General features: G+C 50.8%; 1 protein-coding gene across 1 annotated transcript in view; it reads right to left on the reverse strand.

The window, feature by feature from the left end:
• Abhd12 (abhydrolase domain containing 12) overlaps positions 1–24,010 on the reverse strand; it is a gene marked incomplete in the record, with an annotated part of 52,757 nt that overhangs the window by 10,751 nt on the left and 17,996 nt on the right. Inside the window, 5 exon segments of the mRNA XM_013512239.1 lie at positions 1,090–1,135; positions 2,297–2,327; positions 4,609–4,728; positions 7,074–7,179; positions 14,976–15,100. Of these exon segments, the coding sequence (XP_013367693.1) occupies positions 1,090–1,135; positions 2,297–2,327; positions 4,609–4,728; positions 7,074–7,179; positions 14,976–15,100 (428 nt within the window).

A 24,010-nucleotide genomic window follows, 5' to 3' on the forward strand; every position in this document is an offset into this window, starting at 1 on the left:
TTTTGACCCGTTTTGCATGCTTGTATCTGGTAATCTGAGCAACTTATGTGAAGACAAAAATATGCGGTGTAACAAACACTGGTGAATTCCTACAATCCTGCCTAGTGAAACTATGTATTGTCTCTAATGTTCTTTTCAATTATTATTTTCTTATTCTCTTTAATGGTTTGATCAATCTTCTATTCTTCCATCTGGTAATCTGAGCAACTTCGTTGAAGATAACAATATGTAATATAGCAACCACTGATAATCCTTATCATTTGGTTTGAAATCCTGTATCATTTTTAATGTCCTTGCTTTGTTTTGTTTGTATTTTGCTATTGTTCTTTTTTTTTACTATTCTCTTTAAAATTTAAAAAAAAAAGACATGGCATGCCAGGTGTGGTGGTATACACCTATAATCCCAGCACTCAGGAGACTGTATACCTGAAACCCCCACACTCAGGAGGCAGAGGCAGGAGGATTACCATGAGTTCAAGGCCAGCTAGGTCTACCTGGTGAATTCCAGTTCAGCCTAGCCTGAACTACATAGCAAGACTGGTTTCAAAAAACCAAACCCAAACCGAAGCCAAAACTAAACCAAACCAAAGAAACAAAAAAGAAAGATATGGCTCACTGTTGCTACAAGTATTCCTGCTGTTCACTGGCTACAATGTTTGCAACAGACACAGAACTGCAGCTCTGGCCTTCCCAGGAACAAAGCCAGTCTACTCAATAAAGGCAGAACTGTGGGCGGCACAGAGGACTCTCTCTTCCCTCTCAGTGGCTCTTTCCCTGTTTTCAGCACTGTAACAAGACTAGCTCTACTGCCCGGCATAATGTGCCTGAGGCCAGGTGTGGGCAAAGTCTGAGTCCAGTAAAGAAAAAAGACAGCATTTAAAGCATGCAGATGGCCTCCCTACCAGAAGGCACTCCTGGGCATCCACCAGCAAGGGCTTTGTCCGAACGCCCAAGCCCGGCCCAACACAGTGGCCCTTGCTACAGGTCACGGCAGAGTAAAAGCAGGCGGCAGGCTTCTTCCAGGCCCTGGGCGTGAGCCTGTCCATCAGGCAGGATCGGGAGAATGGGAGTACTGGAAAGAAATCTCACCTCTATAGTCAAAGGTGACCACGTGGTAACCAAGAGAACTCAGCACCTGTGAAGGGAAAAATCACACCTAGCAACACACCCACACTCTCTGACTGGAGCCTCCTGGGACATCCACAAAGAGCTCTGGGCTTGTGACTTGCACAGTGGGGACTTGACAGAGACTGTGGACACACAGTCCAGCTGCTTACTGCCCCCGCAGCTGCTTGGTCAGCTGAGGGACCCAATGCAACTCCTCTGTCCCTGGACAGCACTGCACTCCCACTGCAGGTGCCCGGGCATCCTGGGAGGAGATGGGCTGCAGAGCTGCCAGCCACCTGAACCACCAAGTATAATGGCAGACCTGGGTGGGGGATTCCACAGGGCCCCTTGCTGTAGCAGTCCAGCAGCCATCAGGTGTTTTGCTTTTGATGAATTTTTGCTCACTATTATTTTTTAAATACTTGTGCCCTGTGCTCGGGCTAAGGAGCACCCCAGGCATTGTGGGAGGCGGCACACCTCCAGCCCACAGCCACGGCAGAGAGAGCTGGTACCACACGCCTGGGCACCTGACATTCCTGCAGAACCTGCACCCCTGCCCCAGGCCTATCCCAGGGTACAGCAAGTCACTTCCACAACACGAATCTCACGAAACTGCACACTTCTCTGGCAACTCAACTTTCTCGACTTGATCTGATTTACTGAAGGGGACCTTCCAAGGCAGGGAGATGGGCCCACATCTGCACATCCCCCTCTTCCCACAGCAGATGCAAGTGCCCTCAAGAGGGGAGAGTGAGGCAGGCTTGGGCGGCCCTGGGTGCTGTACCCAAAGCTCCAACACCTAACACCCCAGTCAAGAACAAAACCAGGCACAAGGATGAGTCTCCTATACCAGGGCAGACCTGCGGGGACCTCCACTGAGTCTGTCTGGAACCTGAGCCAAGCCCTCACTGCTCTCAAGGTCAGCCTGCACCTGGGCAGCAAGGGCTGCTGCCAGAGCACATGGGTTTCTCCTTTTACATATGAGGAATGTCACGTTTAAGGACACCTTCAAATGCTGTCCACACCGTCTGCAGAGTCGGAAACAGATGGTCTGCCAAGTGTGCGCTGACGTGGGAGGCCATCCCTCGAGGCAGACCAGCCGGGCCCTGCCCACAGCACGGCCACCTAGTGATTCTGCTCTGCTCTCGCCTCCCGGGGCCACACATTGCCTCTGGGCTGTGGTGCTTACCTTGTAGAGCTCCACTCGGTGGTCGCCACCTCTGGCAAGGAAGGAAACAAAGCAGTGTTAGTGCCCCTTTTCAGCGGATCTCACAGAGCCTGGGATTCCAAACCCGCTCCAGCAAGGGACCCAGGTGGACAAGTGACTTTCTCCTTAGGTCTCCTTTGTGGCCCCCACTTGCCCCTGGCAGTACCATCCCAGGGAAGCACTTAGGGGAGATTTCTGCATTACTGGATGTATATTTCAGCAGGCAGTGAGTATCTTACGGCCCCAAATGCAAGACATACGAAAGCAAACACAGCAGGCTCCCCTGTGTGTTGGGATCACCTGTGTGGATGCAAGTGGGCCCCACTGGGACTCTCAGAGGCAGCCCCCACCCTCTTCCTAGGACCCGCGGACCTTTGGTGCTCCACTTAGCATCCTGTGGCCATCCCTGTGCCCCACAGCCTTCTGCTGCCTCCCTGGGCTGATGTCCCCTCTTCCACGTGTACCCCATATGTGAAGCCTGCACCTAGGCACAGAGGTTCTGCAATCGTGGTCTGATGGAGCTGCCACATCTCAGGTGGAAACTCCAGTCTCTTATTATACTATGTGGGAATGGCTGACCCTACACGCGCCACAGCAGAGCAGCTGTACCAGACATTTCCTATTTCTGAAGCTGAATATGCTTCACGTGCTCACACTTCTGTCTGATGACCTTCGGTGCCCTCAGCACTGCCCACACGGGCAGGTCGCTGGGTGGGAGGGTGTGTCGGTGGCGAGGGCAGCTTGGAGAAGCCCCGCGTCCCTTTCAGCCCTCTTTCCTGACACTATTGCTTGTGAGGTCCTGCAGGTGTGTGGGCGAGGGGCGGAGCAGCAATGCTGCAGGGGGAGACAACAATGAGACAAGGGAGGAAAACCAAGGAGGCACAAGGACAAAAACATAAAGGACTGTACTTCAAGACCAGGGGAAAATACTGCAAAACCTTTGCAGTTTCCTCTGGGAGAGTTTACGGTAGTGGTTTTCCAACTTTTCCCTTGTCTGCAATGAGGAAAAAGAAGTGTATGGGGTCTGGACCTCCAGGAGACTGAGTGCTGGGGTCCTGCAAACCAATGGAGCCTACCGCTGCCAGGGGCAACCCACTGGGTCTGGTCGGAGATGGGGTCAGGGAGCGGGGCAGGCCCCTGAGAGGTGAGGAATCAGAGACAATGCAGGCGAGATCTGCAACACAGGCTGTGGCTGGGGTGGGAGGGAGGGCCAACCTCACGGCCACTGTGGGCCTTTCAGACCTAAACTTATAAACAGGCTTTGTCTTTTTCTGTCACATGACTGGCTCTGCAGAACTGAGCCTTATTCATGCCAGCACAGTTCCCTATTTATAGAAAGATGCCCCCAGAGCTGTTTGTACACTTGCTCTCTGAAAAGCAGAAGTGAAGCCCACTGCAGCTTTGTCCCGGAGAAGAAGAGAGCAGGCAGCACGGGGCACGCGTGATTCGGGCCACGCGTGATTCGGGCCACGCACTCAGCACAGAAACAGCCATGGGCCACGCCCCCAGGCAGACACCCCTCACACCTGTTCCCCTCCAGAAAGGCCCACATGGTTTTCTCTGCTGCTGCCTGCAAAATGCCCACACCCCCGGGACCCTCACAGCATCACTGCGGTGCCCTGCCTCTGTGCTGCTGGCTCTCACAGGTGACCTGAGGAAGCTGCAGACGTGGTAACCTTGGGGATCTCAAACAATGCTTTGCTAAGAGGCTGCACCTCCCCTCCTCCCCTCCAGACTCCACAGAAGTGGGAGAGCAGCGGTGACGTGGAAGGAGCACGGCGATCTTTGGTTGGGGCGAGCAAGTCCAGCTCAAGCTGGCCTGAAGGGCGAACGATTAAAGCAGCCCGTTAGGACACACTGACGCTGCTGATGTCAGAGTAGCCAGCAGAGCACCTGTCCGCGGGCGGCGGGCAGCCAAAGGGACTGTGCAGACCTGCACTCTACCGGTGGACACACCCTGGACAGAGGGGCTGGGTTCCTCTGACAGACAGAGTCTCCTGCACCCCACCCCGTGCAGCTACAGACAGACTGCTCAGGCTGCAGTCCCCAAATCCACTCTGTGGACCGGACTGCTGGCCCCGTGTGCACTGCCCTGTCTGGTGAAGTTTACCCAAGCTCCGCCTCCCCAGTCCCACTGAAACTCGGCGACGCCTTTGCTCTCAGAATGCTCTCCCTCCCTGCAGAAGGTCTGTGAGCCCAATCTTGTGGGATTACAGGTTTAGTCCTGGCTGGGCCCCACAAAGGAGCTGTGCTCTGCAGGGAGGATGCATCCCACGTGGGCTCCTCTGCCTTACCTGGTACCTGCATTCCCGTGCAGGTACAGAATGATGGGGTGGCTCGAAGCCAAGGCATCCTCGTACCACATCTGGTCCTTCCCTTGGGCGTTCTTCCACCAGGCGGCAGGGATGGTGTGCCTGGGAAGAGCAGCAGAGGTGGTGGCGGCCATAAGAAGGCTACACAGGCGGCTCCCTTCACATCACAGGTTGCAGGGAGCCCCCTAACTACCGGAGGGTGAAGGCGCCCCATAGTTAGAACCGCAAGCTGCAGGGCCAGCTGCTGACAACCTCAGGAGCATTTCCTCAGGTACGCAGGCTTCTTCTGGGCCACTGAAGTGGGTCCTTGTAGAGGTTACCAGGGTATGAGGGGAACACCGCTCTCCCCTAATAACCAGAAGCTCTGTAGGTCGGAGCCTTCCTGAGCCCTGGCGCCACACAGGTAACAAGGACTCACTCATCATCGGCCCAGATGGCTCCGACACAGCTGGTCTCTCTGGCCAAACTTTCCCTCGGAAGGATACCAAGGTTAATTCCAATGCAGGTCAAACCGGGGAGGATCTGAATAAAGTTTCTCTATAAACCTTCAAATTCGTTTTACCTATCAGTGACAAGAATCGTAAGAGTCAAATAGCCAATTCCTTGTTTTTTAGAGCTTAAATTTCAGCATTTCATTCCTTTCGTTTTTGTTTTTTCATACTGGGGATTGAACCTGGGGCACTCTGCCACTGAGCTGCATCCCCAGCACTTTTAAATTTAAAAAAAAATTTTTTTTTTGGCCTTTTTTGAGGCAGGGTCTTGCTATTGCCATTTAGTTCAGGCTGGTCTTGAACACACTCTGTAGCCCAGACTGGCCTTGAACTCATGGCAATCCTCCTGCCTCAGTCTGAGTACTGGGATTACAGGTGTGCACCACCACACCTGGCTAAAAATATTTTTAAAGTTTTAAAACAGTATCTCACCTAAATTGCAGGTCAGGACTACCTTAGTGCTGGAATTACAGGTACTAAGTGCTGGAATTACCACATCCAACAGCATCTCATCTCTGATCTACCCAAAAGAATCACATTCTGGGCTAGTTCTGCCCACTGCAGTCATACACCTGTGCACTTCAAAGGTGCTGACACTGGCCAGCTTCCAGAAGCCAGTCCACCCAGTTCCAGGTTCCCAGGAAGCTCCCAGCTGACGAGAAGGCTCTGCTCCTGGCCCCGCCCTGGGCCAGGGGAGAGGAGCTGAGGCCACAAGGCTCAGACTCTAGAGGCCAGGCTGCTGACTGGCCTCACGGGCAGTGCCCTGTGGTCACCACAGTAGTCCAGGGGCACCAACACAGCAGTACTGACACCCAGCAACTCACCAAGCAGCTAGCACTGCCTTGGGATGTGCCACTGCTGTTACTCAGACTTCTCTGGGCAGGCAGTAGTACTGCTTTCACACTAATGACCAGTCCCCCAGCCCCGCCCCACCGCGGGAGACAGTGCTCAGCAGGGCACAAGAAGCTCAGGCACAGCAGGTCAGCTCCGGCCCGTGAGGGTCTGAGGAGCTGGTCAGATCACACACAGCACGACAGACTCCACCCAGCGCCAGCGGCCAACAACGCTCTCCCTTCTCCTTTTACGTTCTTACAAGCGTCTGCACATCCTCTCACCCACACTGGGAGGCCACTCATGGCATTCCATTTACAAGCTTCTCACATACGCAGCAGTTTTCTGGGAGCAGAAAGAGATTTTATGGCTATGCAAAAATAAACCCAGCTAGATGAAGGGACAGTGACTCACAGCTGCTTCTAAGAGAAAAAAGAAAATGCCAGTGAATGGCTTGACCAATCTTGATTCAGTTGTTCAGGAACACCAACTTTAATCTAGAGAAAAAATATTATAACACATTCTCAAGGAAAACACGGAGACGTCACAGGGCTTAAATCCAATTTGAACAATGCTTTTTTGAGACAGGGTCTCACTATATATAGTTCAGGCTGGCCTTGAACTCACTATTTAGCCCATGATGGCCTTGAACTCGAGGCAGTTCTCTTGCCTCAGTCTCACAAGTGCTACGGGCCTAAATCCAATTTCAATTTAAAGCAAAAACAGTAAATAGTTAGAAGACAGCAAATAGCATCGCTCCTGCTGGGAAGTTTTGCATGTGAAAAGAAACCTCTGCTGTTTCCTGCAGGGAGACATTCACTTCAGGCAAAGCGCATTCACATCAGCGTTTGCCATTCTGCGTGGGTGCGCGCTTTGTATCTAGCTTGCTCCCCGCTCCTTCAGTTTCCCTTGGAAAGAACACTCTAAAAATAATCCGGTCACAAAGCCTCTGCTACTTGGAAAAACTCAGCACAAAGACCGGAGCCATTTTCACCCTGCACCATGAGGATCAAATTTAGCTGAGGTCTCCCCACGGAGCAGGACTGGGAAGAGAAGACTCCGCGTGACACCGCAGAGCCCGCTGCGAAGGGCGCTGGCCGCAGCTGCAGCTGCACGGACACTCACCAGACTCCAATCGTCACATCTTCCTCGGGCTGGAGGTAGTAGTTGCAGGTATGATTCAAACCTTGCTCCTGCGGCTTTTTCAAGTCAATGAAGAAGGGAACCCTCACTGCAGGGCACAAAGAGATGGGAGTCAGGGTTAGTGGGTGTGCAGGGGCACACATACATATGTGCACTCACAACCTACCCACAAATGCACACAATGCACGCCCACACACACCTGTCGACATATGCACAGCCCCTACCTCCGACACCTGTGCACACGCAAGTCCACATTGCACAGCCCCTTACACGGCAAGGGGGGCTCCCACAGGGGCCTAGGCAGCGGGGAGGGGCTGAGAAGCACTGGAATAGATGGCTCCACAGGCAGCGCCGTCGGGGCAAGCTCTGAACAGAGCCTGGAACTACAAGGTTCTTCTTGATGTGAGATGCGCACGAGGGAAGGAAAGGCCTAGCGGGAGGGGGCCACAGGAGCCTGCACAGGCGCTCAGCTAAGCCACAGCTGAAGCCTGGGGCCTCGGGTGGCAGGGACCATGGGGAAGGGGATGACACTGAAGATGTTCTGTGGCTGGAGCAGCAGGCCTCAAGGACAAACTGAATTTAAGAGGCTAAGAAAGTAAAAGAATTTGCAAGTGTCTAGCCTGGTCCCTTACACAGAAAGGACAACCAAAAATGACGTGGGGCAGCTGAACAGATGAACCCAGAGGACTTGCCCGTAGGGAGCGGAGGTGAGCACAGCAGCAACAGGAGCAGGTCACTGGCCAGTGGGCCGATGGCTGGATCAACTGGTGCCCCGCTGGGAAACATGGCGTTAGAGCCAAAGGACATCAGGGCCCGGAAACAGATGAGAGGAACAAGGAGCAGCAGTGAGGTCCTGCGGTGCCGCGCAATCCCACTCCGTTACTGCAGACACCAGCAAAAGACACTGATGGCCACAACGCACCCACGTGTGGCACAGGAAAAACAGAGGCGTGGCGGGGAAAGATGCTTCATTTTTTTCTTACACAACACTTACTACATCTAACTGGACCTTTGGAAGAGGATTCAAGCCACAGGGGTGCTATACCGACTTGCTGTGAGGTGGTGGTGCCTGGGAGAGGCAGTTCCTTGGCCCTGACCTGGAAGGGTGCCCTCCCGCCCCAGCTCCAGTCTCTCTCTGGTTCCCGATGTGGCCGCCATGGTGCGAGCAGCTTTTGCCCACCATGCCCCTCTGTCACAGCGCTTCTGCCTCGGGAGTCAGCTAACAATGCTACAAACGTGAGCCAAAGTCCTCCTTTGAGTTCTGGGGGTCAGGTACAGTATCCCAGCGACGAAAAAAGTGATGGAGACACCACTGCAGTTTTTTTGCTGGCGGTAAGCACAACTTTTGAAGATAGGTTTAATTGAAACATTTAAATTGGGGCTAGGGTTATAGCTCAGAGGTGCAGCGCCCATCTGGCAAGTGCGAAGTCCTGAGTTCAATTCCCAGTAACCCCCCCAAAAAGAGGAAGAAAAATTTAAATTAAAAAGAAACCATAAACCCTGACATGGGATTTCTCACTCCCAAGTGAGCCAGTGACAAGCAGCAGGGCAGTCCTGACTTCTGTCTAGGAGGAAGCTAGAGGCCTGACTTCTGTCTAGGAGTCCAACCTCACTGTCTAGGAGGAACCACAGCTGCAGACAGCCTTCTCTGGCGAGGAGGAGCTTGCCAGGTGCATGACTAGCTCTCACTTCCACAATGTCGCTGTCGCTGAGAGAAGGCGCACTTGCTGAATAAACTACCCATCTGACTCACGAGGATAAAGGACACACATGCTTCTTCCTCAGACCTGCCTGAACGTGTGGTGGGGGAATGCCCCCTGGACTGCCATCTACACCACCAGCTTCTTCTTCTTTTTTTTTTTTTTTTTTTGGTCTTTTTGAGACAGGGTTTCACTATACAGTTCAGGTTGGCCTTGAGCTCACTTTGTAGCCAGGCTGGTCTCCAACTTGCAAGGATCCTCCTGCCTCAGCCTTCCGAGTGCTAGGATTACAGGTGTGCGCCATCACTCCTGGCACCACCACCAGCATCTTAATCCATCTCTTCCCCAAGAGCCAGCTAAATTAAGTTTCTCTTCTACCAGTGAGTCATATTTCCAAAAAAGACATGCTGAAGCCCACACCCGCACACGCACCCCTAAGGATGTGGCCTTAGTTGGAGAAGGGGTCTTCACAGGGTAGTAGAACCTGAACTAGGTCACTGGGGAAGACCCTAATGCAGCACAACTGGTGTCCTGACAGGAAGGGGAAGCCACATAAGGAGGACCACAAGCTTCTACAAGGCAGGGAGACGGGGACAGCTGACGCCCACCACATGTAGGCAGGGGCAGAAAGAACTGCACCCCAGGCAGCGCAAGCTGGCTGGCAGCGTGGTCTCAGACTGCTGGTGGCCTCCAGGACTGTGAGGAGATACACATCTGTCTTCCTAGGACTGGGGTGGGGGTGGGGTGCATACAGCCACACATTTGAGGAGCTCAGACCGTGTCCTGGCCACTGGACCTAGCAAAGGCTCTGGCCAGAAAGAAGCCTGGAAAGTGTGCCCATCCTACCAGCTGCTCCTGCACCCCCACTCTGACTTCACTACACTTGCACTCCACAGCCCAGGCCCTCACCTGACAACTGTGAGGTAAGGGGACCCCTCGAGCTCACAGTCAGTTTCACATCTGACTCATCCAAGCCAGTGGCCTCCCAAGCTGGGAACTGTCCACCCTGCCCAACAGAGGGCAGCAGTGCGGAGGGCAGAGGCCACACTCCCCCGGCTCAGCCTCAGGCCTCTCAGTTCTGCATCCACTGCCCACAGTTCTGCTGGTGCTCCATGAGAATTAGCAGCCAGGCCCAAGCAACTTAGGAAGTGAGAAACCAAATTCTAAAGAAAAAATTAAAAAAGAAAAAGGAAATCAACTTCTACTCCAGGACAGCCTCACTCCGGAACTCCGGTCTTCCAGCTCACTTTTACTCCTGATTTAAAGACAACTGTGAAGAGCAGGCACAATGAGGGCCTCACAGCCGCACCAACGCCATGCTTCCTCCACAGGTGGAAGCTGGTGTCCTGACAGGAAGAGGAAGCCACTGACCCCCTGCGGGCCCCAAGACCAGGCCTGGCGGGTTCACGGGCACACAGCCCCAGAGACAGGCGCCGTCAGAACCACTGGGTCAGTAGAGGTCTCCTGAGAGAAACGCCACTAAGCAAGGGACGAGGCAAGAGTACACAAGACACAGCTGGCCTGAGCACCCTGGGACTGCAGGGCTCCCTCCTGCAGGCCAGTACCAGGCGTGTGCCAGGACCCAAGATCATGCCTGGTCAGACCCCCTTTGGCAACAGGCATGGTGGCACACACCTGTAATCCCAGCACTGGGGACGCTGAGGCAGGAGGATCATTGCGAGTTCAAGACCAGCCTGGGCTATGTAAGTGAGTTCAAGGCCAGCCTGAACTGCATAGCGAGACCCTGTCTCAAACACACACACACACACACACACACACACACACACACACACAGATCCCCTTTGGCTCTGACCCTTCACAGCCCTGAGACTCTGGGAAGCTGCCTGAAGCCCACCCTGGCCAGACCTGGTTGCAAACACAGGCTGGAGCAGAGGCAGCCGGTCTGCTGCATGGGTGGCCTCCCAGGAACAGGCCATGGCAGGATGCTCCTCCCTCCCACACCAGCCCCAGCAGGACTGGCTGCACAGCCCAGGACCCCGCGCCCAGGCTCCAACCTCTGGCCCGCAGGGTCTGGCTAGCTGCTCACACAAGCCTGTGGCTCATGTAGGTTTTGTTATCCACCTCTGGTTATGTCATCACAAGTCAGCAGCCACAAGACAAGCAGGCCTGATTTAGAAAGGATTACACACGGACAATACAGCGAGTAAATAAATACGTGAACAGATGAAAAACAACCCACTCTGCTGCTTTTTAGCTAATCTGGGAAACTTGATAGGGGAAGGCTGAAATGCTGAGCTTGATAGTCTGAGGACCTATGGCCACGGGCATCACCTTACTCATCACAGCAGTAACAGCAGCCTTGCTGGGTAGGCCGTCTCACAAAATTTCAGTCACTCAGTGAGGCTATAGGGGCTTCCAGGGAAAGCAGAGGGGAAAGAAAAAAAAGCTACTAGAGCTGGGTGTCGTGGCACATGCCTGTAATCCCAGTACTTGGGAGGCTGAAGCAGGAGGATGGCTACAAGTTCAAGACCAGCCTGGGCTACATACTGAGACCCTGTTTCAGAAAGAAGAAAAGAAAGAGAGAGAGAAGGGAGGGAGGGAAGGAAGAAAAAGAAAGAAAAAAAGAGAAAGAGACGGAGAGAGAAAGAAGGAAGGAAAGTGCGAGCGGGGGAGGGAGAGAGAGGAGGGAGGAGTTCACAGAGACTGCTCTGAGGAAGGAAAGAGGCTGGGGATTATGCGGATTACAGATCTATTTCCAAAGGGTGCTGAGCTCCACGCAGACATCACGACTATGTTCTCCCTGGCTCTGAGCCAAGACTTCCTTCACCGGAGACACAGCCCTGACCTCCGACCTGAGGGCAGTGACATCCCGAAAGTACCCAGATTCCCAGGCCATACACGACAGGTGCCACACAGACACGGCCGGGGTGGATCGGGTTTGGGAATGCCAAGTTAGAAAAAGCATACATGCTGTGTTTATCCAAACATATATTTTTTTTTAAAAAGGCTGGCAGAAAAGAAACTGTAGTGCTACTAGAGTTCTAGGAGTAACTTCATTTTGTCATTTATATTACTTTGGTTTTTGGCTAAGTTTCCATGTATTTTTTTGCTTATGAAAATATATTTAGAGTGGACTAACACCTTAAATCACAGGTACTATGCTTCTTCTAAAGCTTTATCTGATTTATACATTTAGTTTCAGACACGTTTGATGTGAGCTTTAAGCATACATTAACCACGGTCTGGGGCATAAGACCATTTCACCCCCTTCGGCGTCAGGGTCAAAATGGACAGCCATAGAGTCACAATTCTCATCTGGAGGGGACAAGAACAAGGCACCCCGTGAGCACCATGCAGGGTCTCCCCTATCCTGAAGCGAAACTCCAGGTCACCAGGGCCTGGCTCAGACCCCTACCTCCTGTACCTCTAGCTAGGAAAGATGGGCACATACACTTGGAGCCTGACACGGCAGCTGGGACACTGACAAGCTGGCGCTGCAATGCAGAGAACGCCCCTCCAGAGCTTTCTTGGGGAGTGCACCATCACAGCTACCCAGGGAGGGTGGCAGGGCCTGGGGACAGGGTGCTGCTCCCAGGAGGCACAGCCATGGTGAGCGCATACCTGGAGCGTGGCACAGGGTGAGGCAAGGCCCGGGGCCAGGCTGCGCAACGCCCCATCACGGCTCCCAGCATGCTGCCTGCTGATACCAGCTTTTCTGAGTAACTTTTCAAAAGAGGTCAGTCAGGTTTGTATGCTACTGAGAACTACAGATCTTTAAACATACGACCGTAGAGCTGGAGGCATAGCTTAGTGGTACAGTGCTTGGCCTGCATGCTCACAGCCCTTCGTTCATCCCCAGCACTGCAAAGACAAAATACAGCACCAGCCACAGGTGCTCCTGGGGCCTCCGAGCTCCCGACAGCCCACGGCCCATGCGCAGCCTCCTCTCTGCCTGTGGGGGCTGAGGAGGAAGACCTGAAGTTCTGTTCTGGCAGAACATTCTGTCCTCCCCTCAGAAAACCAGCACAGCAAAATCTGTGGGTTGTGCCTGAAGTAGCTCCAACAATTATCTGCAGAAAATCAATATAGATCTTTGCTTGGAACACACAGTGTGCCCCAGTGTGCATGCAGAGCTCATACCCTGCAGCAAGAACCTGCCCTTGGTGTAACTTCTGAGGAAGTCTGGAGTCTGTGGGCTGAGCCTAAGGTCTGCACTGGCAAATGCCACCCTGGGCGTCATGGTTATACTCAACCCAAACTCTTTTCTGTGCTTTACTCTACACTTAGGAACCTTATAGTCAGAAAACCAAAACTCCCTTGATAGTAGGGTACAGCTAGTTCCTGTTTCAGGCTGTACTTCCCCAAAAGTGACAGAACTTAAGACACCATAAATTCCTATGTTACACATACTTTACAAGTACTTTATCATTATCTAAATAAAAAACAGTACAGAGTCACAAAGTAATAAATGTCAACCTAGGGGGCTGGGGATTTAGCTCAGTGGCAAAGCGCCTGCCTGGTAAGCGCAAGGTCGTGAGTTCGGTTCCCGGTACCGGAGAAAAACAAAAAAAAAAAAAAAAAAAAATGTCAACCTCACTATTTACATTCCTCCCACCAGTATAAGGAACAGAAATTCCCTGTTAGGCAGTTTCTGCCAAGCTTCTGTGACCAAGTCTGTCACTCGCTGATTACCCCAAACTCTTGAACCCAGATCCTACAGAGCATGTAGTGCTGTTTCTACAGGGGGGTCTCAGCCCCGAGATAGACCTATCCACTCAGCCGTCCCTGGCTTGCATTTCCCAGGCCACAGCAAATCCACAGCACCGAGCACCCGCAGCTCCTGCATGTGTCCTCTTCCTATGACCCGAACCACAGCTCACCTGGTGGTACCTCATCTATAGCCCCTCAACTCCTAGCTCACTGCTCCCGCGCAGCAGCAAGCCCAGCTGCTGAGCCTGACTGTCACACAGAGCCAAGCCCGCCCTGAAGAGCTCACCAACAGCCGGCGCAGAGCCCACCTTGTCCTGTTCCAGCGCTGTCTGTGCTGTCCTCAGAAGCACTGTTCTGCCTGGAACCTTTCCCCACCGCCCCACTACCCCCTCATCAAGACTATAAAATAGTCTCTGAAGCAGGCGTTCCCAACTCCAGAGCCAGGGAGCAGGGGAGCAGGGGAGCAGCGGAGCAGGCCATGGCCAGTCAGGAACCAGGCTGCAAGCAGGTGAGTGCAGACAAGGCGGCAGACTTAACAGACACTCACAGCTGGTAGCCTCGCCTCAGGACATTCCACCTGAGCTCCATCTCCTGTCATGCAAGTGGGAAATCAAAGTTCCGCTCCCCAACCAGCATCCACCGCCCCACCAAAAATCTGTCTTCCAGGAAACTGGTCCCTGGTGCCAAAAAAGGTTGGGACAACTGTCCTAAAGGGACCGTGCCCAGCAAACACACAGGCCAGCCCTCGGACTTGTCTCCTAAGCTTGACCCCTCTCCCCTTTCTCCCAAAGTAAACGAACACACACACACGCTCCAAAACACAACATGGGAACAGGTTAATCGGAGGCGCCTACAACACTATAAGGCCAGCACAGGCAGCACACAAATCAAAGCAAGTCAGGTTTTCTTAAGGAGAAAAGAAAATTAAGGAAAAAATAACCTACATTTAAGTTTTAAAGGTGTTATATTTTCCAGTGGTCACCTTTTTGGGAGGTGGGGCATTGAGACAGGGTCTCACTATGTACTTCAGGCTGTCCTTGAACTTACTGTGCAGCCCAGGGTGGCCTCACACTCACAGTGATCCTCCTGCCTCAGCCTCCTGAGTGTTGGGATTACAGGTTTGCACCAACCTTGCCCGGCTTCAACAGTCACCTTTTCTAAGGACAGCCTCTTTGACTGCACACAGGCAAAGTACCTCCAAGTAGGACAGCTGTGGATGACTTTTCATACTGCCAACATCTCCACTCACTCTGCTGAGGAGACTCCGCATCACGGGCACAGCCACCCAATGGCCAGCGGACACGAGGAAGCACCCTTGCCACACCCTGACTGTGCAGACACTGGGAGCTCCTGGGCACAGACCGGTGCTATCTCTCCACTTAGCCACTGCACATTGTTCCCTGAAGATCTGTACATTTCACTACATGTAAATTCAATCTCAGAATAGACACCCACTAAAATCAGACATAATCATGAAAACAAACTCTAAGAAAAACTGACACACAGTACTTACCAAAATTCAGGAAAATCAGCTTGGCCTGTATCGCAGGACACAGTCTGACGAGGAAGGGAATGGCGATGTACAGCCCCAAGATACAGAGAAGCACCTTCCTCAGTCGGAACCACAGCCCCTTCCGCCTGCAGGAGAGAAGTCGTCACAGGTCAGAGGGCGGCCGGGATGCCCTTCGCGTTTATGCAAGGCATGCCCAGCACCATCCAACAACCGTCACGCGTTTCCAAAAGGAGACCGCAGTAGTGACTACAGCCTCCGGCCCGCTTACGTTAAAATAATACTTTGAGGTAGTCTTATCTGAGGTAGAACTATGTTGTAAGAAAAGTTTTGTTTTCTTTTTCTTGAAAGCCAAAGCCAACAGTCCTGCTGATTTCTTAGGACTGTCCTTGGGCAGGAATCCAGCAGACAGCGGCCCCTCCCTCCGAAAGCACTTCACCTGACGTGAGACCCCAGCTGCCACTTCATCTTGGCAGAGTGGCCTCTCTGGGCTCCGCAGTCACTGTGCGCTGGCCACCGTCCTGAGTTACTCATTAGCTCTCCGTAGGAAGCACACCCAGCAGGACATCAGCAGAACCTGCCCAACAAGGTGCCAGAGCGAGCTGAGAGCTGAGAAAAGGGCTGGGGCTGTGACTGCCCAGGTGCTTCTGCCCAGCCCTGCGCCGTCCCACAGTCTTCTCCGGGGCTCAAGCTGGTGGGCACCCCAGAGTCTCAAGACCTCTTCTGACCCCCAGCACTAACCCTCACCCTCTTCCCGACCTCCTTTCAGAAACTTCTCAAACCTCTTGGTCTCAGGACCTCTCTACAATGAAAACTGCAGGACACTGAGGCACATCTGTTTGTAAAGTTTGTTACTATCATATGAGAAGTTAAGATATCTAAAAATGTCCAGGGCTGTTGGGGACCACCAATTGTAAACCAAGGCTAAGGCCCAGAGGCCTTAGATCCCATGATGCTGCGCCGCTCCAGGGCAGGATCCTCATTAGTTTAAAGCCACCAGCACCCTCCGAGTCATCTTTTGTGACCCGAGCAACATACAAATTTTCTCAGCATCAGACCTCCGCTGCTGCCCTGAGTATCTGATAATCCCCTCACCATTTTCCTCAGTGTAATCGTGATCATGAATACAGAGGTTCTGGCTGCTTGGCAGTCTTTTTTCCCCTGTGAGCACCTGATCATTCCAGATCCTCACCACACTGCCATTCTGTCTCTTGCTCTTTCTTTTCACCGTGCGATGTAACACCTGGCAGGACACTGGAGGCCACTACAGGGATGCCCGACACAGGGCTGGTGATATACCTTGGTGTATACTGCTTGTTTAGCATGCATGAGGCCCTGGACTCTAATCCCAGAGCCACCAAGAAAAAGAAAAAACAGGTCCATTAATTCATCTATAGTAATAATAAACCATCTACTATATGTCAATATAAATCATATTTATTATGAAAAGCAATTCTATTTTCCAGTACTACAAATTTTAGTGAGAAGCAACATTCACATTTTCATGCATTTCTTCCCATTTCTTTAGGCCAGAGCGGCTCCTCCGGTCTGTTCCCACTCAGGCTCCATGACGCTGGTAACAAAGAGCCTCTGGAAACCCCCTCGGCCTTGGACCAGAGAGCACTTTGGCCTTGCAGACCTCCTACACAGCTGAGCCCCACAAGCGTGCAGGGCATGCTTTTTTGAAAACTTGCTCTCTAGAGCCAGGGATACAGCTCAGTGGCATAAGTGCCTGCCTGGCAAGCACAAGGTCCTGAGTTCAATTCCTGGTACCAAAGAAAGAAAGAAAGAAAGAAAGAAAGAAAGAAAGAAAGAAAGAAACAACCTGTGAAAACTTGCTCTTACCAAACCAAGCCTTACTGGGGCTAGTTATTCACTTCTGGACCTAAGGTGATTCTAAAAACACACCGAACTGCTGATACACAGAACAGAGATGAACCTCAAAAGCATTCTGCCATGCTAAAAAAGAAGGCCACCGAGACTGTACACAGTAAGAGTCCATTTACCTGAAATCCCAGAAAAGGCAAAACTACAGAGATGAAAGAGTGAAACAATGATTAGAGGAGCTGGGTAGAGCTGGACATTGACTGCATGAGGCGCCAGGGAATTTGCTGGAATACGGAAAGAAATACTCTCCATCTTGCTTGTGGCCGTGGGACATGACTGCATACATGTGTCCAGACTCAACTATACAACTGGAATTGGGGAATTCTATTACATGTAAACAACACCTCAGTAAACCAATGTAAACGTAATCTGATAAAGCTGATGACAAATATTCACACGGGTAACATCACTCACTCCCTCACCCAGCAGTGCAGTAGGTGGCTGACAATCAGGGCAGCAAAAGCCTGTGTCCACATCTGCACTGAGCCCACAGCCCCGGGCATGGCAGGACGGGCACGTGACAGGCACCTGGGGACATGGCCCAAGAACATCACCCACGGTGATCTGGCTTGCTCTAAGCTACCAGAGAGGGGGCACTGGGTGAGAGATTAACTCGGGAATGCAGGAATTAACTAGATGCTGCGGAACATCTCAGTCACTTTCCAGTAGCTCACACACAATACCTGACACCCTCAACTTAAAGGAGCTTATTTGGGTTTAAGAGTTTAGTCTGTTGCTGGCAGTCTCCAAGCAGAAACAAGATGGCAGAGGGGCCTGGTGGAAGCAAGGTGCTCACCCCATGGCATGGCAGTGAGGAAGCAGGCAGCAGGAAGGAGCTGAGGACAACACCCCTAGAGACCCACCTCCAAACAAGCCCCACCTTTCCTTTTTTTTTTTTTTTTTTTCAGGCAGGGTCTTGCCATGTAATTTAGGCTGGTCTTGAACTCACTATGTAGTCTAGGCTGACCTGAAAGTCATGGTGATCCTCCTGCCTTGACCTTGCAAGAGCTGGGGTTACAGGTGTGCACCAACACACCTGGCTATGGCCCCACCTTTTAACAGCACATTTAGCCGTACTCATCCACCGATGAGTACAGCACCCCATGATCCAACCACCTTCCAAACACATGAAACTTTCAGAGCCATTTTAGATCTGAACTGTAATATTCCACACCAGCCCCCAAAAGATTTATGTGCATCTCCAAGAGTTGCCAAAGTTGTAACAGTTCTGGCACTGATGAAAAGCCCAAATCCAAAGTCTCCTCAGAGACTCAAAGCAAACTCTTACCTATGAACTATGGTAAAATTGAAAAAGCAAGTTATTTGCTACCGAGAAACATTTGGCACAAGGTAAACAATCCTATTCCAAAAGGAAGAAACAGGGAAACAGAAATAAAGTGGATCAAAGTGTGACTGAAGCCCATCAGAACAAATGGGAAATCATGTAGCATCAAGCCCAGTACCCATGGCACATGGCGGCAAGATGTGAGGGCTTGAGCAACTCTGCCCCTAACAGCCCACACTGCCCCTCTCTTGAGGTGGCTCTGCTCACTGCTTAAGGCTTTCCTCAAGGGATGTTCCACATTCCTGACATCTCCAACTTCCTGGAGTTTTCATTACACTTTCTTGGCTTTACTCTCACAGCTTCAGGCACTGCTCTCTCAGAACACACTGCCTGGCCTCTCAGGCCTGCTGCAGTCTGGGTGGAAGCCTGTGTGATCCCATTCTGCTTGCCTGAAAAGCCAGCACTGTGTGGATGACCTCAAGGTTTACTGCCAGCTTGAACAGTAGCCAGGCTCCCTCGCATCATGGCTGTAGAAGCGTCAGAGTACCAGGACAGCTGAGCATTGTGAAATGGGTCCCAGGGAACTAATTCCCCAAGTGGTCTCTCTCAAGCAGGCACCTCAGAGAAATCTTCACAAATAAAAGCTTTACTTAAAGTTTTGCACCCTTGAATCTGTGAAGGGTGGGGTCTTGCTGATTCCTGAGATGCCCTAAAGCCATCTGATGCAAAGTACTCAGCTTCTTTTTAATGGTAATCTTTTCAGCAACCGTGTCTTTCACTGCGAACTTTGCAGGCACACCCTTTCTGATGAAATTGTGAACTTTTTTATATTTGCTTCTTGTCCCTGATTCTCACTGAGTATCTGGCTAAAAGCAGCCAGCAGTACCCATGCCACAGCCTAAATACTGGGCTGCTTTGAAATTTCCTCTGCCAGATTAACTAGTCCACTGCCCTTAACCTCTGTCTTCTGCAGTCTCAGGCCACACCCAGACCACAGGCCAGGGTGTTGGGCTGAGCTGGGCTCTCTGTCCCACCCACTTCTGTTCTGGCCTCTTTCTGGAGAGAAGGCTCCAAGCACATGCCCAGAGCACCCAACACACTATCAGTTTTTCTTTCACACCATGACAGGATCTTAGACATGTTCTGGCAGAAGACTTCTTCCATAAATTATTTGCGGTGAGGATAATGTGTACAAATTACAATTTATTGCTGCCCCCTAGAACAGTGGATCCCAAAGCAGTCCTTGTTTAATCCCTGGATAAAGGATGTAAGGTAGCCATGACCACCCCGGAAGACTGAAGCAGGCAGAGAGGAGCATGGGAGGTCAGGTTCTGAGCAGGGAGCTACAGCCACACGGCAGGTGAAGTGGCTACAGGCCCACATTCAGCCAGCTCCCATAGCAAGCAGCTCAGTGCTGGACTGTAAGCAGCACTGCTGTGGGCCCTACCTGCCCCACCCTTGGTCTCTCTGGGATCTATAAGGCATTACTCATCCTTCCCACAGCAATGCCAGAGATTCCACAAATCAGGCAGTGACACCCAGAGGGGAACTGTAGAGGAAGGGAAGAAATTGTAAAGACTTTGTCAAGTTTCATTATTTGCCATACAATGTCAACCCACCAATGGTCTTTCAAGAAGGGCAACCTGACCTACAAATCACTTTAAGGGTGTTTTTTAAAACACAGTACTGCAGCTGATGTGGTGGCAGAGACCCATAGTCCCAGCACTCAGGAGACACTGAAGCAGGAGGATTTCAAATTCAAGCCTCACCTGAGCTATCTACTTGGTGAATTCCAGGCCAGCCTGGACTATACAACATAGGACCTTGTCTCAAAAATAAAAATTTACAAATACAATACAATAAAATAAATACTTAAGAGATGCCTGTAATCTGAGCAGGAAGACTGCATGTTTGAGCATACCCTAGGTTACAGAGCAATGTGATTGGAGACAAAAAAATAAAATGAAAGGTAAAAGAGACCAGGAAATCATAATTAAAAGTTATATATTGGGGGCTGGGGATTTAGCTCAGCTGCACAGTGCCTGCCTGGCAAGTTCAAGGTCGTGAGTTTGATTCCCGGTACCGGAAAAAAAACCAAAAAATAAAAAATAAATAAAGGTTATATCTTTAAGAAGACTGTAACTTCTGGGACCCAGTCGGGTCACCTAGGGTTTCCACACCAGCACCCCCTTGGCTGAATTTAGGCTCCTTTCCTTCCAGACCCACCATCCCAAATCCCTCAGGAATGCTGATGGTCCATAAACTGGCTTACTTTGAGAAAGTAACAAATAGGAACTTGACCCTAATGAGAGGATCTAAAAAAGATTTTTAGGGCTGAGGATGTAGCTCAGTAGTGCAGTGCCTGCCTGGCAAGCTCAAGGTCCTGAGTTCAATTCCCTGTACCAAAAAAGAAAATAATTTTTTAAAAAAAATTTTTAAATGGGCCCATACCTGCAAAGTAGGTTAGGACCCTTTCAGGAGTGGCCACCTTTTCCTCAGAACTTCTACCCCTTCAAGAGAAGCATAATCATCCCAGTTGCAGAAAATAAGTGTCTTTCTCTTGAGGGCCTGTACTCTATTTCTCTACATGTGTACCTTTTAACTTTTGCCTGATAAAACCCTTTCAGGCAGGCACTGTGCCGCTGAGCTAAATCCCCAGCCCAAATAAAACCCTTTCAGTGCCTCGTGCTAGTTCTGAAAATTCTTTTTCTGGAGCCAGGTGTACTGGCACATACCTATAATCTCAGCACTCTGGAGGCTGAGGTAGGAGGAGCTCTGTGAGTTCAAGGCCACTCGGGGCTAACAGTCAGTTCAAGGCCAGCCTGAACTATACAGCAAGACCCTACCTAAACAAACAAACAGAACTCTTTTATTTGCAACAGAAATCAGTGAACCTGTAAAGTTCTGCTATTGGGTAGGGTGGTTTAGGTTCCTTATTTTAACTGCCAGAACCTTCTTAGACCCTGCCCAGTGTTGCAGACTTGTCAAAAAAAAGACAGTATGAAGTTTGGTCAGACACTTGGTCTTTCCGGAAGAGAGCAAAAAACAGAACAAGTTGAGATCAATTTGATTTGAGTTAGTCATGCAAAACAAAGATTTGAAATGTTATTCAGAGAACTTCTGGCCATACCATTCCAAACACAAGAAGCTGAACAAACAAGCAAATCAACAACCCTGAGAGAGATGAGGTCACCAGGCTAACTGGTCCCCAGCATGCTTGTGACAGGCAAATGCAGAGCTACAATTGAGCAGAGGCAAAAGCCTTGGCCAGAGGGGAATGGGAGACCTGAACTGTGTTTCTGGAGGGTTGCTGTGGCTAGGTCTGTGTCAAAAGCTCCCGGGGATGCAGTCAAGGGTTGAGGGCTCTTTCCTGAGAGCACAGGTGCAGTCCTGGGACCCAGGTCAGCCCCAGAGCACAGGCTTCCCTCCCGCACCACTAGCACCACCGGCGGAGAGGTTCCCAGCCAGTGAGAAGAACGGGAACCCATGGCGACAGCATCCCTCTACAGAGTGGACCCCAGCAGGCCCGAAGTCAGTAACCACACAGACGGCCCGAGGCAGGACGAAAGAATGAAGATAGTAAGAGTGCTTTTCAGAAGACTGTGGGTTGAGGACACAGGTTACCCAGCTCCGCCTCCCTAGGCTGGTAGGCGTCTTTTCCCATGCCCGTCCCACCCCAAACCCTGTAGAGATACTGCACATTCCAAACTCTCAGTTGGGGGGGGGGGACCCTCTCAGTTGATAAAGAGCAGAAACCTGATCTTAAGATAACAGAAACAGATTCAAAGGCTTCAAAGAACTTTTTCTTTCTTTAGGCAAAATAGCACCCATTAAAAAAAAAAAAATATTGGGCCCAGGCCTTTCCCCTCTAAAATGAGCCATTATTTTCTTCTTGTGGGCGGGTCATAGCTTTTCTCCCGAAAACTAAGCCTCAACTTTGTGTCAGTTCACAAATTCCATAGATTTCCACCCCCAAACCACATAAATATCCCCAGTTGCAGACTAGAGCTCTCTTGAGAACCACATCCCATTTCTTTGAGTGTGTACTTTAAAATTCCAAGTAATAAATCCCTTTACACCAGGTCCTGAAGATTCTGTTTCCAGGATGGAAGTCAGTGGACCTGTAACCTCTCCTGTGGGTGGGGCAGGTCAGTGTTTCCCATCTCTCCTTTAAGGACCTCCTTGGATCCGGTCCAGGGATGAACGCAATGGCACCACCAATGCCTGGACAGACTCTTTCATCCAACAGTAGCAGAGCACATGTTCTTCTCAAGCTCAAATGAAACATCTACCAGGAAAGATCACATTCTGGGCCATAATACACACCTTAAAAACTCAAAAGAGGCCAGGCATGGTGGCACACGTCTATAATCCCAGCACTCAGGAGGGCTTAGCGGTGCAGTGCCTGCCAAGGCAGGAGGATTGCTGTGAGTTTGAGGCCAGCCTGAGCTACAAAGTGAGTTCAAGGCCAGCCTGAAGTGCATAGCAAAACCCTGTCTCAAAAAAATTAAAACAAGGGGCTGGGGATTTAGCTGAGCAGCACAGCACCTGCCTGGCAAGCGCAAGGTCGTGAGTTCCATTCCCAGTACCAGAAAATAACAACAACAAAAAAAATTAAAACAAACAAACAAACGAACTTTATTTTATTGGGGTTTTTTTGAGATATTTTCTCACTATGTATATGTAGCCCAGGCTGGCCTCGAACTGGTGGGGATCCTCCTGCCGCAGCCTCCCTAGTGCTGGGATTACAGGCGTGCACCACCATGCCTGGCAAATGAGCACAGACAGTATTAAGGATCAGAAGGGTGATGTCTGGCAAGTGGATGCCATGTGCTTGGTGCTTAGCAGGTGCCCAGCAATATGGTCATCTTAGGGGTCCCAACACTCTGATCCCCCATGTGTCAGCCACTGGCTTTTTTTTTTTTTTTTTCTCTTTTTGGTACCAGGAATTAAACTCAGGACCTTGTGCTTGCCAGGCAGGGGCTTGTGCTACAGAGCTACACCCACTGGCCCAAACTTTAAAAGTACAGAAATTATACAATATCTGTTCACTGATCACAATAGAATTAAACTAAGAACCAGTAACAAAGATAGCTGGAAAATACAAAAATATTTAGAGTTGGAAAAAAAAAATCTACTAAATAACTCATAGGTCAAAGAAGAAATCTGAAGAAGAATTTTTAAATGTTTTAAACTAATGAAAATGAAGCCTGGTGTGGTGGCACACACCTGTAATCCCTGCAATGGGGAAGCTGAGGCAGCAGAATCACTGTGAGTTCAAGGCCAGTCTGTACTACACAGCAAGACCCTGTCTTACAAAAACAAACAAACAAACGAACAAACAAAAGAAAGAAAACAAAAAGAGAAGAAGAAAATGAAAGCACAACTTAGCCAGTCTGTAGGATGCGGGATTAGTCAGCCTTCCCATCACTGGAACCGATTAGCTAATACCTGCATGTTAAAGGGAGAGGCTTGTTCAGCTGAAGGCTGGAACGTCATGGTAGGAGGACGGTGCACGACAAAGGTGCTTGGTTCAGGTGGCACAGAAGTAGCACCAAAAAATAACCCCAAGGGATGAGGAACCATATGTGAACCTCAAGAGGCCACACCCTCAGGACTTACCCAGACACCCAGAAGTGTGCTTCACTAATCTTCCCAAGCCAATCAAGCAGACAAGTTTAGCTGTCACAGATGCTATGGAAGCAGTATCGACAGGGAAATGTATAACACTGAATACGTGTATTTAAAAAGAACAAAAATCAACCCTTAAGAAAGTTTTGACCTCAGGAAACTAGAAAAAGAACAAATCCAAAGTGAGTAGATGACCCAGTACTCGGGAGGCTGAGGCAGGAGGATTGCCTCAGCG

The sequence above is a fragment of the Chinchilla lanigera genome, unplaced genomic scaffold, assembly GCF_000276665.1.
Source record: "Chinchilla lanigera isolate Chin_1 unplaced genomic scaffold, ChiLan1.0 scaffold00014, whole genome shotgun sequence".
Classification (NCBI taxonomy): Eukaryota; Metazoa; Chordata; class Mammalia; order Rodentia; family Chinchillidae; genus Chinchilla; species Chinchilla lanigera.